Source organism: Maniola jurtina, chromosome 9 (genome assembly GCF_905333055.1).
Source record: "Maniola jurtina chromosome 9, ilManJurt1.1, whole genome shotgun sequence".
Taxonomy (NCBI): domain Eukaryota; kingdom Metazoa; phylum Arthropoda; class Insecta; order Lepidoptera; family Nymphalidae; genus Maniola; species Maniola jurtina.
In genome coordinates this window covers 8042682-8062035 of record NC_060037.1, presented here as the reverse complement: position 1 = coordinate 8062035, position 19354 = coordinate 8042682, and the positions used below count along the sequence as shown (strand labels likewise).

The following is a 19354-nucleotide window of genomic DNA, read 5'->3' as shown; positions in this document are numbered from 1 at the left end:
AAGCTAGCAGACAGAGAAGATTTCGCATTTATAATATTAGTAGGGCGTAAAGATTAAAATGATGCAGCAGGCAAGTATGGATTTTATCATTTAAAGTAAAAATATAGATACTAAGTTATTAAATGCAGTCTTAATTAAAACATAACAGACTAAATTTCTTCATTACAAGCACTCTATAAAATTGGCAATTTTCCATATTACACAGTGAGATAACTCTCGGAAATATTAACATTAATTACTACATTATAAAGGGAATTAATACGTGGGAGGCAAAACAGAATTGTTTACAAAAAGTTTGACGCTTTCTCGAGCTTTTGACGAAGAAATTCCATTTGCGCAAAAATTAAATGTTTATTTATAGAAATAGAGATTTTTATCTATGTTATGTCAGCATATCTAGATCTAGGTTATCATCAGGAACGGTGAGAGTGCTTAGTTCAAAACCTTCAACCTGGCAAGTTTTCGGTCATTCGTGGAATGACTAAATTCTTAGTCTTAAACCATTTTACCAATTGGCCCTGATATAATAAAAATTATAAATGATGGTGTGTTTAGATTTAGAATAAAGGAATTTTTTTTGTATTTTTTTTTGTCTTGACTTATTTATTACATAATATGTCTCATGAGTTGAAGTGTCTTGTGTGATCTTGGGATCACACAAGACACCGGTTAGATCTTATTATATCAGCTTTGTAGGGTTACTTAACCACTTAAGTTGCGTTGTATAATCGTTTCGTAGATATATATAATTTCTACAACGCACTACGTACGACGACGTTAAAAAAGGAATCAAGTTGTGCTACATGTGTTACCTTTGTCTTGTGCCGTAAGCAGTGAAGAAGATAGTGTTTGACGGAGTTTCCCGAAAGTTCCAGGCGTTTCGATCTGTCCAGGCACCGTTGATTCCTCCGTCGCCACCATCTGGAAAAAAGAAAATTTTCTACTTAGTTTCGGAAAAGTAATCCAAATTTGGTATAACGTTTATACGCATACTAGCTGATCTCCGAGACTTTGTTCGCGTAGGTTCAGTTTTTCGGAAATACGCACTCTTTGAAAATCAATAAAAAAACCGGCCAAGTGCGAATCAGACTCGCGCACCGAAGGTTCCGTACTCAGGTGACTTTTCCGACATTTTGCGCGATGATTCAAAAACTACTATGCAAATTCACGGTTTTTGGATTCATTCCTTTACTTGTGCTCTTAGGCCTACCTACCTGCCTAATTTCATAATTCTAGGCCAACGGGAAGTACCCTATAGGTTTTCTTGACAGACACGACGGATGGACGGCCGGACGGACGGACAGACAGACAGACAGATAGACAGACAACAATGTGATCCTATAAGGGTTCCATTTTTCCTTTTGAGGTACGGAACCCTAAAAAGTATCCTATGTCACTATTCAAATCTTTAACTGTTCCCACGCAAAAATTCCGTCATTCCGTTTGCTCCGTTGCGATGTGATTGAAGCTACGTATCGCGTAGTTCCAACAACTTAGTTTATTTATAAAAATCTTCAATGGAATTTTTTTTAGCTTATGTTTGCGCAACGGCCATGTTTTTGCAAAGAAGTGAAATGGTATAACCAATATTTTTTATATTTGAAATGCGTTGGTGTCATAGGCCTACACGCCTCTATATTTCTGACCAAAGTTCAAGACTTCCTTTTTATTTGGATGTAACTAGTTGAATATCTTTAATATCAATGTAAAATGCCATCAAAGTATAAATATGCTAGTATGAAAGAGCTACATATGACAGTTTTATGGACCAACTAGCTGATGCCCGCAGCTTCGCCCGCGTGGATTGGTCAGATCCCCTGCAGCATCAGGATTGAGGAGTTGGACTCCAAATTTTTATGAAACAATGTCGCGAAGTTCCTCTATCGATTAAAAAAGAAATGACGCAAATCGGTTCAGAAATCTCGGAGATTTCGGTGTACATAGGTAGAAAAACACAACTCCCTTTTTGAAAGTCGGTTAAAAAAGTAGCCTATGTTACTCCCTGGTCAATTATCTACTTGTCTGTGAAAACCCCGTCAAAATCGGTCCAGCCGTTCCGAAGATTAGCCTTTTCAAACAGACAGACAGACAGACAGACAGACAGACAGACAGACAAAAATTTTAAAAACGTGTGATTCAGTGTTGGTATCGTTCAAATAACCATATGAGCTTAATATGAGGTAGTTATTTCGAAATTACAGACAGACACTCCAATTTTATTTATTAGTATATAGATGCCACGATGCGTTTAGTAATTATGTTCTACAAGGCATCGTATCCTATTAGATGGATGATTAGTTACAAGCCACGGTCGAAGCTTTTAATACGTAGTTAGTAACAGCTTTGAGAGCTTTGTTTGTTTCTTTTTCAATCATTAATTCTTTGTCATTGGCTGTTTAGTTATTGTTCTGTCATCTGCATACACTTACAACACTAATTTATTTTTAAAATGGTTATATCACACAGATGGATAGACTAGACAACTGTAAGGGTTTCTTATTTTACTACGGAACCCTAAAACCCAATAAAACAGAATTATTAGAACCAATAAAAAGAGTCTTACTGTGGTAAGCGATGGCAAACAGTTATAATTCTCTTAGAAAATAGCGACTGACTAACCCTGTCGTAAATTTCACGGAGAGCAACAGATGGAGTACGGAATACATAAAGCGCGGGAAAATCAATATTGTCCTGTCCTGAATTCACCTCTCGTGGTTTTAATATGACACCGGGCCGCGAGCCTTCGCACGCTTCTGAAATATTCAGTACGCGTATTAATCGCATTAGTGCGTTATTTATGACAAATTAAACTGGTCTAATGCGTGTCAGAACTCATAATTCGCATAAGGTAGGGTTCCACCATGCTAGTTGCTATAAACCTCTTCCAAGTTAGTTCGCTATCAGCTTAGACTGCATCATTACTGATCACTATGTGAGATGTCAGTAAAGAGTTAACTTGTAATCGAATTTTTAAAAAACTCTCTGCATTTTGTACGTGAACACGTGTATGGAACTTCATATTACATTCAGCACATTTTCAGATTACTTAGCGCTTTCAAATCAACATACCCGGCGAACTAACTTTAGATATAGGTACATAGCTACTATGTAGGTATAGCAATCAAATCCGAAGGGTTGCCTGGCAGAGATCACGTATTTAGTGATAAGGTCACCCTTTGTGTGTACTTGTTATAATGTTATATCCTATATTGTCTTCTTTTATATGCAATAAAGTTCTTTAATTAACGAAAATATGACGGGAAAACATTATTACTGATCATCATAGTACTACAAGAGGAGAACTACTTTATTATAACAAAAAAAAAGTTCCTCCAACTAGTTTGTCTGCCTCTTCGCACTAGTCTCAGAAACCACTGTATTAATTTCCACACAGTTTTCATGGATAGACGGAGTCTTCCAGAGTGTTAGGTATATAAATTATAATCTTTGAAGAGAGCAACCGCCGAGTTTCTTGTTGGTTCGTCTCGGTAGGAAAGGCATTCCAAACCAGTGACGATTCAAAAGTACTTGTAGAAGTTTAATTGAATAAAAATATTTTGAATTTATAAAGTTTTAGTGTGAGTTACCAACGTTGGCCGAACTATGACAAAAAGGTTGAGAAAAATCGCGCTACCTACTTGTGAGCTTATTGATGAACGCGTTGCTGTAAGATTTGTTTAAAAACAATATACTTTAAAAATGTTGCTTACAAATAGATACAAAAAAATAAAAAATCAACTGAAAATGTGCGAATAATTTGGCTATTCGTACAAAGCCGGGACAAATCGCTAGTTAGTGATAAAAATAAAAGTTGAGCGAGTTAAAAAACTCGTGTCGCAGAGTCATGACTCCCCATACAAAAATAACGATTCAGTTAAACTGCCGTAATGTAATGGCGAGCAACAGATGGAGAGGCGGAAAAAGTACAAAAGGCGTAGGGCTACCATCAGCGATACCAATAAAATCTAGGACAAAGAGACAAAAATCCAAACTTTGGAGTGAAAACTCGGGACAATAAAGTTTTCCTTTTATAATATGGTACAAATTTTTGAAAATCGGTGAGAGGCTGGAATTCCCAAAAATGCTGAAACATGTACTTATTCATTTACTCAAATACCAATTTCAATTGATACTTGAACTTCAAAAAACTTGGAAAAATGAGGGCCTTTCATACAAAGTTTCAACCCCTATTTTGGGAGGTTAGCCGCCTTAGGAGTGGAATTTCTAAAAAATCTTATTAAGTGGACGTCTACATCATAATAAGATCTACTGTCAAAACTTCAAGGTTGAAGCTGTTGATAGGTCAGTCAGTTATTCAGAACATTTTTTTTTATATGTAGGTACAGTTTTTTTTTAATTAATAGTATTGATGTAGTTAGTCCACATTTTTAGCTACCTACCGGATATAAATGTGAGCGAAGGCTACGCAAAAAATTCGTCTATCTGTGGAATAAATACAAAATATAAAAAGACCGATGAAGTATTTAGGTATGTATTTAAGCATGAGCAATAGATTTTGTTTCTGTTAGTTTTCGGTTACCCAGTTGCGTGGTTTGGAGAAACCCACCCGGATACTTTTCGGACTGTCTTAGGACAAATCTAGGGAACCCCGAATTGATGGCAGCCCTAATAAGGCGGGACAAAATCAATATTGTCGTCTCCCGGATTTCACCTCGGGTGTTTTTATTGCCTCATCCCGGATTCCGTATCATCATCAACTTCCTATATTATCACTTTAATATGCAGAGCTATGCGGAAGTCAGTAGCTATATTTGAAACGAGTAGCTGACTCGCCGTTAGGGGTGGACCAAATGTAAATGTATTAAGACATAAATAAACCTTCCAAGCGCAATGTTTTAAATATTTGTATTTGTATTTGTATTTATTTATTCTTCGTTTTAGACTTATAAAAGCACTTACGAAAGTCAAGATCAGTACAATCAGTACTGATCTTGACATACAGTAATGGCAAAAACCACTCTGTAATCCACTAAGTAGCTTGATTTAAGCTAATACTATCTAGAGACTAGAGAAGATATGGCAAAACCGCGAAGCGATTTTACTGAAAAATATTTTAAATACGAATAGTGGCGTACGCAAACTTTCGCGAGCAGGGTAGGTACTAGGCAGCCAATTTGCATTATAAAATCCTTTGGGGAATAGAAAGTGCTCTGCTGCAAGGTGTGTAAGGATATGTCCATATGGATATGGTTATAATATAGAATGGAAGCTTTTCCACACTATATAATATGTATATTATAACTGTGAAAGTGAGTCTGTCTGTACCTTTCACATTTTTTTTAAATAAAACGTTTATTTCCAATTATCCTGTTAAATACATACATAGGTAGTATTTGGACTCGAACGATTTTGCGTGCTCATTGGCTGAAGTATATAGGTACAATTTAAAAAATGTTGCAATCGGTTCAATAGTTCAGGAGCTACGATGCCACAGACAGATACACAGATACACAGATACACACGTAAAACTTAAACTTAAAAATACTACTAGCTAATAAGAGATGCAACAAAGAAAAGTCGTGGTAATAGAAAATGTGATTGAAAATTAACGAGAGCAATAAAAGTAGAGTGCGCTAAAACCTCATGTCGCGTGTGTAGGCGTACAACTATTATTACTCATCATATGAAGATAGCGAGGCGGTAATACAGTCGTAAATTTCATAGACAACATCAGACGGGGGACGGAGTATTACGAATAGAGACAAAACCAATATCGTCGTCTACTGAATTTCATCGTCAGCCTTTTTATTGCCATGCTCTGAATCTAAATCTATAGTCATCGTTCTTTTTCCGAATGTGCATTACAAATCGCGGTAACACATTGGTATTGATTTTTTTACCCAACATATTGACTACCCAACAAAGGAGTGTAATCTTTTTAGGTTTCATGTATGTAATATGTTCCTACGTATGTGAGTTTCTTTATTCCACTTTAGCTTCTAAATGCCTTAACAGGTTTGGACATATCGAGTAGGTATCTTAGAATTCTTAAATAATTCCGAGTGACACTGGCTCTAAATTTAAAAAAAAAAATCAATTAGGCGCGGGCCTAATATCTATCGGGCGGAGAATAATCACTCAATGATGCAAAATTAGAACATACACACGTTTTCATAATGTTCTTTGTAAAATTGTATATACAGACATAGTGGTCGTAACAATAACTTTACAAAAGATCAGAGAATTAGTCATAGGTGATAACAATAAAAATGGCGATCGTTAAAAAACTCGTTTCCCGGAAAGCGATGCCGTACAAGCTCATACAAAATTAACGATTCAGTGAAACTGCCATTTTCATGGAGCGCAACAGATTGTGGGCAAAATATGAAGCAACATAGCAACATAAAACCAATTTCGCCGAATACGGATTTCATCTAAGGCATTCTTTACTAGCATGCTTTTAATTGCTACCCATTTTTAACTCCCTGTTATACTAACTACTAACGTATCCATTACGTTATTAGCCCAAACCGAAATATACCTTGCAACTAAATCGATGATTTAAAATCGTTCTATTAAACGTGGTACGTACTGACCCGTTATTTAGTTATATTATGACGAAACGGTTTGGTAGTTTTAAATCTCAGAAGTTATACTTAGTCCATGATTTAAAATCATCGTATTTAATCATGGTACGTACCCGCTATTGATTATAAGTATAATAACGAAACGGTTTGGTAATTTTATGTCTCAGATGTTACTTAGTCCTCGCTACAGATGTGAATTGACCTAAGAGCTGGTGCTTATTTAGCCCACAACAGCTTAGCCTGGCAATTCAGAGAGGCAACATAGCGTCACAGACTTTGGCACCGTGCCAATGAATGATCATTTGGACTGTGTATATTTTTGCTAATATAAATATTATTTCTTCTAGTAAATTATTTTTATAAATGATTTATAATATGTGCTGTGCAAGGTATATATACTTGATATAAAACCAAATCTTTGGTTATAGTTCTAATTTTTATAGTATTCTCATACGAGAATCTTTGCTTTAGCAAATAAAATTCTAATAAAATAACAATAAGTGACTGTTTCTTTCGAGCACGCTTTTATTAGGTCCTTATGTTATGTAAACGAATCTAGCGAATCGAATCTCACCCACTCTATAATAGAGAGTGGATTTGTTAGTGAAGTTTGTATTAGGATTACTTGCGAACTTATGCAGGTCTGGTAACAATACAATATTCTCGTGTTGAAGTTTGAGAATCAACACGTCTTGATGTATAATAAACAAACTTCAGGCCGCTTTCTCTGTTGAAATGATTAACTTCATTTCAAATGCCTACAAGTTCATTTACCAGTAGGTATTTAGTTAGGTAAACCTTTTATATGCTCGTATTTTACTATTTATGTATATTGCACCTCCTCATGCCTTGCAATTCTTGACGAGCTTTATCCATTCAGTGTTATATAAATTATTCAAATAAAGAAATATTTTTCATTCAAATATACTTTTATAAAGTGCTTTTGCATTGTCTAGTCAGTCTACCGGTGGTGGTTCGGAATGCTCTTCCTATGGAGAATAATCAACAAGTAACTTAGTGGTGGCTCTGTTCAAAAATTCAAATTACAATATGTATTTATATAGGTACCTACTAGATACATTTAAGTATAGATGTCCAGTAGGGAAGTTTAACATTGGACACTCCCACACACATATACTTTTCTTACAGCTAACACAGCTTCTAATTTAACAGTTTTGGTTGACCTTTAGGCCAAATTCTTCTATAAGTTTCTAAAAGCGAGCGAAATAAGCTTTTACTATGTATATGTTTGATCTTTTTACAAGACTTATTTATGGAGTTTCTATGTTATCAGTTTCAGGTAATAATAAGTCTGCAAGATTCAGCATCTTACATCAAAACTTTTAGATGGGATGTACTTTAAAAATTTATAAAGGGTTCTTCATCCATAACTTCATAGTTTATTCTAAGTAACTTTGATATTCTTTCTTACTGATAAGTTTATAAAAGTGGAAAGAGTTACAAAATAAATTTTCAAAAAACTTAACAATAATAAATTCATGACTTGGAATAAAAAGCACCCTTCATAATATTATTAAGTTGGTTTTGGCTGTATATTGTAGCTACGAGTACATCATTTCACCCATGCCCAGGACATCTAAGACCCGTATTAGTACATTTCGATTTGTAATTTTTTTTTTTTTTTTTTATTCACTATAGGATTTTTTTAATGATATAATATTTCTGTTAATTTCTAATAATCGTTATATACTCAATAATTACATAATTTAAAGGTCTCATCATGATCACTGGCCAACTACTGAGCACAAGTTTCCTCTCAGAATGAAACGGGTTTCGGCCTAAGTCTGCCACGATGGCCAAGTATGGATTGGCAGACTTCCCACACCTTTGTGAACACTATGGAGAACTCTCAGGCATGCAGGTTTCCTCACGATTTTGTCCTTCAGCGTTAAAGCAAGTGATATCTAATTGCTTAAAACAAACATACAAGTATCCCTGCAACGAAAGTACCTAACCACAGAAATATAATCAATTGGAGCAGGTTCAAACCTACTATAGTTGATACCAATTCAAAAATTCCATCAACTAAATTCTCTTGAATATTTGAAAACGGAAGGGCGGTGGAAGGAAGAGGGTGGAAGCTGTACAAAGCTTTATAACGGACGTCGTAGAGAGAAAGCGCGGGGGCAGCACCAAAGGAAGGAAGGCTTTAGTCGAGGCAAACTGTCGAGGACAGAATTTGAAACACACAACTAGGCAATGACCTTGTGCACTAGACGGGCTATTCCGAACAATAATTTTGGCGGGTTGCAGCTTGCTCTCGCTTACAATTTGATTTCCAGTGTTATACTAAAGCTTCATACTTTATCATCATCAGCATTATTACCGACGTCCACAGTTGGGCGTAGATCTCTTGTAAGGATTTCCACACGCCACGGTCTTGCATCGCCTGAATCTCCTGGACTCATTTGATGTGGTCTGTCCGCCAAGTGGGGGGTCTTCTAACATTGTAACATAATATTGTATGTCAAATCTTTGAAAAGAGCAACTGCCGAGTTTCTTGCTGGTTCTTCTCGGTAAAAAAGGCATTCCGAACCAGTGGTAGATGCTCTTGACGATTCAAAAGTACTCGTAAAAGTCTAATTGAATAAAAATGTTTTGAATTTGAATTGTGCGTTCCGCTGCGGAGACGCCATTTTAGCACCTTGGGACCCCAACTTCTAATGTTTTCGAACTATATGCCCTGCCCATGACAACTTCAGTTTCGCAATCCGTTCGTATGTCATACTTACATACGCGATTTTTGTTTGAAATAGCCTTTCTATTGGTAGGTACTAAATTAGTTCAGTATAACCTAGATATAACTAGGATGCAAATAAATATAAGAAATCTATGATATAAAGTTATGTCTAATGGATTTTCACCAAGTTATATCAGTAGATTGAGTTTATGTCGCGGGCGAGTCGGCTTGTGAATCTATGAAATCAAGTCACGTAATTTAAAGTTTCCAACTAAAAGTCGATCTCGGAACATCTTTATGTGCAAAGTGATTGGCTTTTCCTTATCATATCAAACAACCTGAAGACACTTTTGACAGCTCCATTTATGCGTTAGGTTTTAACCCATTTTTTATGTTAGTTAGTTTCTCATACAACTCACTTAATTTTTAAATATTATGTATTTGAATTATAAGTAATCCATACAAATATTAAAAATGTAGCGCAGTCATGCAGGATCATGAATATTGGACTAGGGTAAATTGTGGGTTTCTTCACTTCTTTGTAATTGAGGTTCCTAAGATAGACAAGCGATATAAAGAAGATAGCGGAACATGGCTGGATGAGGTAGGCTGAGGACCAGGTGTGCTCTCTGGAAAATACCTGTGTTCAGCAATTGACGTAGGCAATGATGGTAACCATACCTAATGAATAAAAGTCGCTTTTATATATGAACGTACGGATTGAGTTTCCACCTGTGCGTTAATTCCATTGTTCATTTTGGGATCCGTTGTTAAAATCAGGGGTGAAGCTCATTTGACATCGATATCGCTCAGGTCGCGCGATTCTCAGAAGTTTTAATTGGAGGCGTGAGTGGTTTGAAATAATGTTGATACGAGCGTATCGATCGTTATCAGGAAAGGGGCTTGTCTTATCCTTAGCACTAAAACAAAAATACTTACCTACTAGGTATACAATATACTCACTATCAAATACATACATACATTCTGACACATATTTTTTTTGCATATTTTTTTAATAAAACGCGTGCGCTTGACTGCAATCTCAATACTACGTCAGCCTAGAAAATACCAATTCACTCTTCTTTTGAATGTCCCCATATTGTAGCCAACTTCTGCATATTGTACTGCTAGTAGACACATGAACTAACATTGTTGCCAAACTGTAATAACAATTTGCCGGCAGCACGTATGCTCGAACTAAAAATAGTTCAATAGTTTAACAAAATCGAAACTATCCACGAACAACAAAAATTAAACTTAGCTTCGAATTGTTATGATCTAGTTTGCATAGTTATGATGAACTTCTCAGAAAAATCAGCTTTCCGAACCGCTGATGAATTTCGATATAGTATGCGCACAAGTTGCCCTACAAAAAGCCTACAAAGTTTGAATTAATGAATTTATTATCAGTTACGTCTCAATCTACCCGTCATACTTAACAACGAAGATCGGAAAAAGTAATAAAGAAAAAACCCAGCCAAGTGCGAGTCAGACTCGAGCACCGAGGGTTTCGTACTCAGGATTTTTTTTCGACAATTTGCACTATAAATCAAAAACTATTATACATAAAAATAAATAAAAATATTATAAATACCTATACATTGTAAAAAAAATTAGAATGTATAGGTAAAACGCTTTCATATAATAGCACACTTGGTATAGTTATTTCGCTTTGAAAATGAAATACTAATTCTTTTTTCAAGAACACATTTTTTTGTGATGTAACTACAAATTCGTGGTTTTCGGATTTTTTCCTTTACTTATGCTACAAGACCTACCAATGCAGTCAACGGAAAGTACCCTACAAGTTTTCTTGACAGATACGACGGACGGACAGACAGACAACAAAGTGATCCTATAAGGGTGCCGTTTTTTCTTTTGAGGTACGGAACCCTAAAAATTAAATTAAAGTCTTATGTGGGTTTATAAAGTTTGCTCCTTTAACTATTAGGTATACAAAGTAATCATTCCAACGCAGAGGGGACATTTTATAGCGAAATTAAACTGAAGCTTTAGCATAAGCTGTTCAGGTCCGAGGAAGTTTTAATAGGAGTCATGAATGGCTCGAAATGGTGCGATCAATCTTTATCTAGAATGGCTTTGCTAAGTGGAACCATAGCGTTACAGCAGATTTTGTAATGCTAACGTTATGCTCCCACAAACCAAATCCGAACCCAGCGTTCTAACTTTTAAACTAATTCAATTATGAAATGGGCAAAGCAAATTAGGAAACTGCCTTTTATTTTACTCTTGGTCAAGCCAAAATCTTGCCAAAATAAGGTTTGTTTGGATGAGTTAGTTTTTCCTAAGATAGTCTAGACAAACCTAGGTGCCGGCTACCGGGTTTGGGCTTTTGACAATAACACGTGAGGTATCATATTTAACACCTGCAGTATGAGCTTCACATATTATGTTACGTCCTTTGACTATGCACATACGAATACCTACAGAAAAGTACAATAATAATGTATCCAATTACAATTTCTGAACGAGAAACTTGAATGTTGGCAGGGCAGGATAATAAAGGCGGTTCTTCCGAAGACGGAACGTATTGTGAGGAGGTTCCTCACTCTGAAGCCCTAAACACCGGCTTAGATCCTACATCATTGCCAGTGGAAGTTGGAACATATTTCACTGTATTCCTAAGAATGTGTATTTTGTAAACAGATTTTTTTTTAAAGATTTATGTTGTGAATGATTCAATATGAACATCCATCGCTGGGTTACTTATAAGAACGCATTTGGATTTGAAATGGTTCTACCCGTAGCGTATTGATCGTTAGACAGAAAAGGGGATTATTTAGCGGTAATATAGAGTTCTTGGTATACAGCCACAATGGAGATTCATGAATATTGGATCGGTCGTGTGGCGATCGCCGCAGGCTCGCCTCCAGAGAGTATGTGAAGATAGTTAAGCTAGTCTTACTATATAGTACATCGTCGTGGTCTTCATTTATTCGGACTTGATCATCGGCTTGCTCTCTCATCTTTTGTAATTTTCCAGTGTTATCTAATTTTTTTTTAAACAAATTGTTTCATTTATTCTGCTTCTTGTTTTTCTAATATTACCTATTATCTATCATCAGCGTTTTTAATTCGAACTCACTATAATGTTTTACATTTTGATGCTTAGAATGTACCTGAGCTCGTGTTTCAATAAGGTCTTATTTAGATTTTATTGTGAATTATACCTATATTTGTTAGATTTATACACATCTTTTTTATGGAAAATATTACAGTAAAACTTAAAGCTAGCCTTATCTAATTACTATACAAATCATGCCCGCGTTAAATGGTGCCAAGAATACTGGCTGCATTTGCACGCTGGACAATCAGACTGATCTGTTGCGCAAAAAATGTTTTTTTTTTTTTTTAAATTACTCATTTTGAATTGAATATTTCATATTTGTAGCATACGCGGTATAAAGTGAATGGACGGGTACAAGGTTGCCCTTGCCATACTTTACAAAGTCATAAACTAATCTTAAAGTTACTCTGTACTTATTCAACAGTACAGTGTGCTTTTTGGTGAAAGCCTTCTCTAACGTCTTCCACTGATTAATGTTTCTGTTTTAAGCCACTTTTGCCAATTACTTTCTCTGTCTATTATTTTTTTTTCGACATTAGCTCATAACGTTTTAAACGGGCTTAAAAATGGAGAATAATCTGAAATTAATCCTATTTCTATCCTACTATAAATAATTAAAGCAAACAATTGTTTTTGTTCTGGTTTTGCAAGCCGCCAGCCGGGTTCAACTAATAGAGTCGAACACTAGCAAAGTGTTAATCGATATCGAATACCTATCTCACCAGTTAAGTCTTTACAGTGTAGACCTAGTTTAGGACGCGAGTGGCCTCGGGTCTCTCTATTCTAGTATTATTGAATTTCGCGAGCAGAGCTTCCACGTCCGTGCTCGGGCGCTTTGCCTGAGTTTAAATTGATAACGAAGTTTGCAGTTGCAATTATGTTACCGGTTCCTGATGCTACGGATCCGTGTAACAAGTTGCAAATAGTCAGCTTGAAGTTATGATTTGCAAGAATGTAGAAAATTTGAACTTTTATGTAAGAATGTTGAAATGAATTTTCACTTTTTTATTGAAATATTATGATGAAAACATAGCACAATAACGTAACACGATGGAATTGAAATCAATGGAAACTGCGAAACACGTATCCCGTGTTTCGCAGTACAAGTTCAGCTCCGGTTATTATCACTAACACCTGATAGCCGTAACCGGTAACTGAAGTGGAAATAAGTAACTAATCTCCACGAGTAGGTAACTCAGGTAAATTACTCATGTGAATAAGTTTGTGATTATTCCGCGTTAGAATTGTAATAACCATCGGTTTATTGTAAGCCGATTTTTTGATGAATACAATGAAAAAGTTTGCAATGAAGAGAACATGCAGAAAATGAAGAAGATCAATTTTATACGCCACTATAATAAACTTAGCGCCAGAGCAGATGGTCTGCATTTTGTTTGCCAGTCAACTGCAAAATTACATTTTGGATGCATTCTTAGTTGACTGCATTGCAACTGCGGCAATCCAAATGCAGATCGTCTGCATAGATCTTTAGATCTGTAAATAACAAACGCCTCATTGGGATACAAAAATTCTATTTAAAAAGTATTGAAAGAAAAATTGCAATATTCAGAACACCTTTTTCTAAACTGCATGAAAATATAGATTTTATAGGTGCCTCCTGTTGATACCGAACCACCGTTGTTTTCCGTGTTATCAAACGTCGATTTTGAGATAAAGTAGGTCATGAACAATTTGTGATCATGACCCGCTGAGTGCGAAGGGTAGGAAGGGCCGCGGGACAAGGTGAGGGCACCAGTGGCCCTGGGCGACCCACTTGTTGAATAAACTTTCTATTTACATTACTTACCACTCTTAATTATTGTTGGTTAAACAAAAACACCATTTTATTGGCTTCAAATAAAACCTGTAATTATGTTGCCGGTGATAAGTAATTTAACGAAGATCGAAGAGACTTTTGACACTTGTTTTTGCCTGCCTCTTCGTCGGCGTTTTTATCTTTAAAGAATTTTTTATTTTCTCAGGTTATAAAGTTGTTTTATTTCTCCAGGTAGTGTTTAAGTTTTGTGAGACTTTGAAATGGTACTTCGTGATACTTTGAAATAATAAACCTACTTGAGAAATAAGTAACAACGGGAAAAGGTATACACAGACACACTTTCGGATTTATAAATTTAACTATGTAAATATGACCTGATTTGGAGCACCCAAAGAATGGTAGGGCAAAATATTTTTTAAGTGTAAATTAAAAATGTATAACACCCCGACAAGTGAAGGTTACAGTAACTAGAAAAGAGCTGATAACTTTCAAACGGCTGAACCGATTTTCTTGGATTAAAGCTAAGAACACTCTCGATCAAGACAACTTTCAAACAAAAAAAAAACCTCTTTTTGGGTCGGGGGTTTAAAAATATAGGTACCTACCTACTTATTTTTTAAATTATAAAAGACGTCGTTAAAAGTATCGAGCAACGATCTCTATATAATGGTGTCGAGTCAATTTGGGAAACTTCCCCGATCATTAAAGGATAAAATAGCAATAAAATTTACTTGCAACCCAAGTTACAGGCGATATGGTGGATAAATAATGTTGAACCACAGAAGGAAGATTACCACAGAAGTTTATGGTTTGCGGCCGCTCTCGTGGCGATCAATAAATCGACGCACACACGCTACAGGTTGCAAGCCATATCGCCTGGGGTCTAAAATGGAGGTTTAACGTCCTTTTAATGTCAACAGGATTTTTTTGATAGGGCTATCATCAATTTGACGACCTCCCTGGCGTAGTGGTAAGCGCTAAGGTCTTAAAGTGAAAGGTCCCGGTTTGAATCCCGGCAGGGGTCGTTTGCACTAAATTGTAGGTAATTTCTAAATTATCATCTCTTGGACTAAGTGCCCGCGAGGGCCAGACCTTCATTATTTTATAAAAGCTGAAAGTTTCTCTGCGCATTGTCCCCAACACAGGGCAGAACGAGCAACGACTATGTAGTTTGGATCATGGTGGCTTTGGGAGACAACAGGTAAAAAAGGTGTAAAAAATATTACGTCAAAGTATAAAGTGTATTTTTTTTTATATTTTCTTCGGAATAGTATTCAGGAAATCACGTCTTGTATTGCCAGACATAAGAGTCGTGGCAACCCCCTGCCAGACACCCTTAAACTTTAATAAATTGTTGAATTTTATTGCTGCTAACTGTTTGTTTGTATTTTCTTTCACCAGATACAGGTATATTGCACTTAGGTCTTAGGTATAGCTACTAGAATTTTAAAGTAAAATATTTATTAAATAACATCAGGGAATTTATCTAATTGCATTGTAATTTTTAGACAAATACCTACATTCTCAATTTTTTCAATATTTGAATAATTTAAATCTTGAGATATTTTTTTATTCTGATACAAGTTAGCCCTTGATTGCAATCTCACGTGATACCATCACGTGAGATTGCAGTAATACCTATTGTAGTGATGATGCAGTCTAAGATGGAAGTGGGCTAATCTGAAAGAGGTATGGTAGTTTTGGTTTCTACGTGGCATCGTTCCGGAACGCTAAATCGCTAATAGCGATTACGTCGGTTCGTTTTGAATCTTTTATTTTATAGAGGCTTGTCTGGAGTCTAGATGAAATTATTGATACTAAAAGGTACTTAGGTATTGTTAAAAAAATTCAGTAATTGATTTAAAAAAATGCAAACCTACTACATATTAAATAATATGTTTAACAGATAGCCACATACAATTTTCGTTACGTTAACCGTGGAACCCACCTTTTAGTCTAAGCTATCATTTTTTATGACACGTTGATATATTGCCTAGTTGGGGCTTAGCTTTTAAAACGGCTTTCTGACACCTTGCATTAAATTAAGTGTAGCTTGTGGTAAATTTTAGTACCTATTTTTATACGCCTGTTTCCTAAAGGCTACATGTGTCGTACGTATAAAAAATCCAATTGAATGAGGACTTTCTTAGTCGTTAAATTAGTAATTGTTAAATTGCTTCACAAGTTTAATTTAATTTAGAAATACACAAACAATCCCTACTTCCATATCCATACTAATATTAATACCTATTATAAATGCGAAAGTGTGTCTGTCTGTCTATCTGTCTGCTAGCTTTTCACGGTCTATCCGTTACACCGATTTTGATGAAGTTTGGTACAGAGATAGCTCTCATCCCGTGGACGGACAGAGACTATTTTTTTATCCCGAAAAATCAAAAATTACCTATCTACGAGATTATTAAAAAACTTAAGACCACGTGGGAGAAGCCGCGGGTAAATTAACCGAACCTAATTTTACTATTATAATAAATTCATTATATGGAATAACACAATTTGATATACAAAGTTGGGTAAGTAGCTATACTTTAAATTATTAGGGCACCATTTACATTGGTAGTGCATTATTTATAACGATTATATTTATTGACCTCCAAAAACATCCAAAACGTAGAAGGTAAGCTTGAATTCAGGCTATTGCGAATCAATCAGAAACTCATCAAGACTGCTCACGGGTAGTGGCCTTATTTCAGTTGTGAAACAGGCTTGACCTTACTTTTACATAAAACAGCGCGGTCTGTGTCAACCAAATTGAGGAGCAAAATGAATGTCGCCATGTCGCTTTCACGTCGAAAATTGTAGGTTTTATTGTTTATTTAAAACTTCATTCACACAATAGACACCCTAGATTTTAACTTACGTACATTGTAGGCATGTAGTGTAGTGCAGGTTCAAAGTGCTTATGATTTTACCAGAGTGAAATAAAGTGACGTCCTGAATCGAAGATATGTGAAATATTAGGCTATGGGTGACGTCACCAGCGTCAAATGTAAGAACGTTTGACGCCTGACTTTGACGTCGATGTCTCGACGTTTTGTTGCAAGTTCCCTAACTGTCACAAACTGTGACTAATTACTAAAGGCAGCAATCTTATTGGCGGCTTTCCCACACATCTTTTGTCATTCTCACACGTTTTCCTGGTAGTAAAACAGCCTTAAACCTGATCTGTTCTCACATACAAACAGCTACATATTCATACCTACACAGGATATGGTTGGATTGGTAGTCGAATGACCACTTGCACAACGATGGTGCAGCAGTATCCACAAGGCAGGAAAGAACTAGGTACACCAACAAGAACAAAATAGCGTCCATATAAAGTTTCAAAAAACCTGTCTGCATATGATTGTAGAATATAACCTAGTGCGTTCATATATGTATAAGCGGAGTTATATCTACTAGTTATACATGCTTTGACCTGGAGCTTACGTCATTCCTATTCTAGATTTCTCATAACATTACATGACAAAAGAAGGTCGTTTACGCTTATAACTGAAGTCCAAATGCTTTCTGTTCAACATTGAACCGAACAAAGGAATGTAATTACGCGTCACTAGCACCGTCACGCACGATGCTCTTATTCTCTTTATAGGCCAAGAACTCGTAGTCGAGTTTTAAGGATGTGTTTGATCAAAGCTGAAAGTTGTTAAGTAAGAGGTTTGTCCTACGTTGCACGAATATGGCAAACTAGATTTACTAACTAGTCCGGTCATTCAAATTTTAGGTGGTACTACCATACCAGGTATGGTGGATAGACCGTATCATATACCGTTGGTGGAATATAAGATTAACAGCAAAAATTTCATGAAACTGGTGCTGTGAAATTTTAATTTTATAAGTATTTACCTTATAAAGGACTTTATAAGAATTTAGAAAGAAAGACAAACAGATTGACGGGTACACTTCCGCATTTATAATATATATTAGTATGGATATGAATTTCGTTTACCACAATATAGATATTATTAGGTGTTTAGGTACCAATAAAAATTATGATAATAACACACACAGAACCCTAAAAAGCTTGTAAATATTTATAATATATCCGCTTTTAACCCAGATGTTGTGTGGAATGTTGAATTAGTTTCGTTTCGTATATCACACAAAACTTTTTTCTATAGGAGTAGTCCCAGGGGGTACTGAAACTATCTGTATTCCGGACATCCACTTCGAGCAATGGAGGGTACATGTTCCCATTTATGAAACACCTACTGGTTATTGCCTAAACAAAGCTACATTTCTGTTAAATAAAACCATGTAAAAATATATGGGAACAGCACAGGATAGCATCTATTTTGTCCTGTCCCAATGCTATTTTGTGTGGGGATTTATATCTAATATATCCACACAAGCTTTAAAGAAAATGATAAAGTCTGCAGAATATACTCGTAAGTTCTACACATTGGTATTGCTTTCGTGATCAGTTTTTGAATCAAAAGCCCCAAGCATTACCTAAAATCATGATATTGCAGAATTGAGTTTCTAAACTCGAAATATGAAGAAATTTTTCCTCTGTAATAGCCCAACTGAAATCATATAAACTTTTAACCACTCAAACTTTACGTAATTTCTCGAACTCTTTAAATTAAAGAAACAAAAAAATACGAGGGCGCAGCTAAAAACTTTGAGCATAAACTTTGTAACGAATCCTTATAAAAAGTCGCAGTTTGCATAAACTCTTGAAACATTTTTAAAAACGCAAATTTTATGAATTTGGATTCAGCAGGAAAAGGCGTAGGTAGCGAGCAGGTAAAAGGTTGAGTTAGCGAAAATAAAGATGAGGTTTTAAGTAAGCGCTGTAAGTGGCAGGTACGGGGCTAGATTCCCGGCTGGGGCAATTTGGGAATATACAATTTCTGAATTGTCTCTGGTCTGGTCTGATGGAGGCTTCGGCCGTGGCTAGTTACCACCCTACCGGCAACGCTGTGCCGCCAAGCGATTTAGCGTTCCGTTCCGATGCCCAGTAGAAACCGATCATGGGTACGGGTATAATGAAACTACCATACCCTTTCCAGGTTAGCCCGCTTCCACCTTAGACTGTATCATAACTTTGGTACTACCAAGAGAGATCGCCAGTCAAGGGTTAACTTGTATTGGAATAAAAAAGGAGTCAAACCGGTGAGTTCGACTGAGCTTGCATATTTTCGCCAAACAAAGAGCAAAACTGGAGTAAAACTAATTTCAGTGATTTACTGTTTCGCGGGGCGTTTCATCTTGTGGAG

The 19354-nt window shown here is 35.9% G+C and overlaps 1 protein-coding gene across 1 annotated transcript in view; it reads right to left on the bottom strand.

Annotated features, from left to right (window-relative positions):
• Positions 1-19354, bottom strand: part of LOC123868260 (regulating synaptic membrane exocytosis protein 1) — a 152350-nt gene that overhangs the window by 30488 nt on the left and 102508 nt on the right. The window contains exon 3 of the mRNA XM_045910696.1: positions 813-921. Coding sequence (XP_045766652.1) covers positions 813-921 — 109 coding nt within the window. The remainder of the gene's footprint in view (positions 1-812; positions 922-19354) is intronic.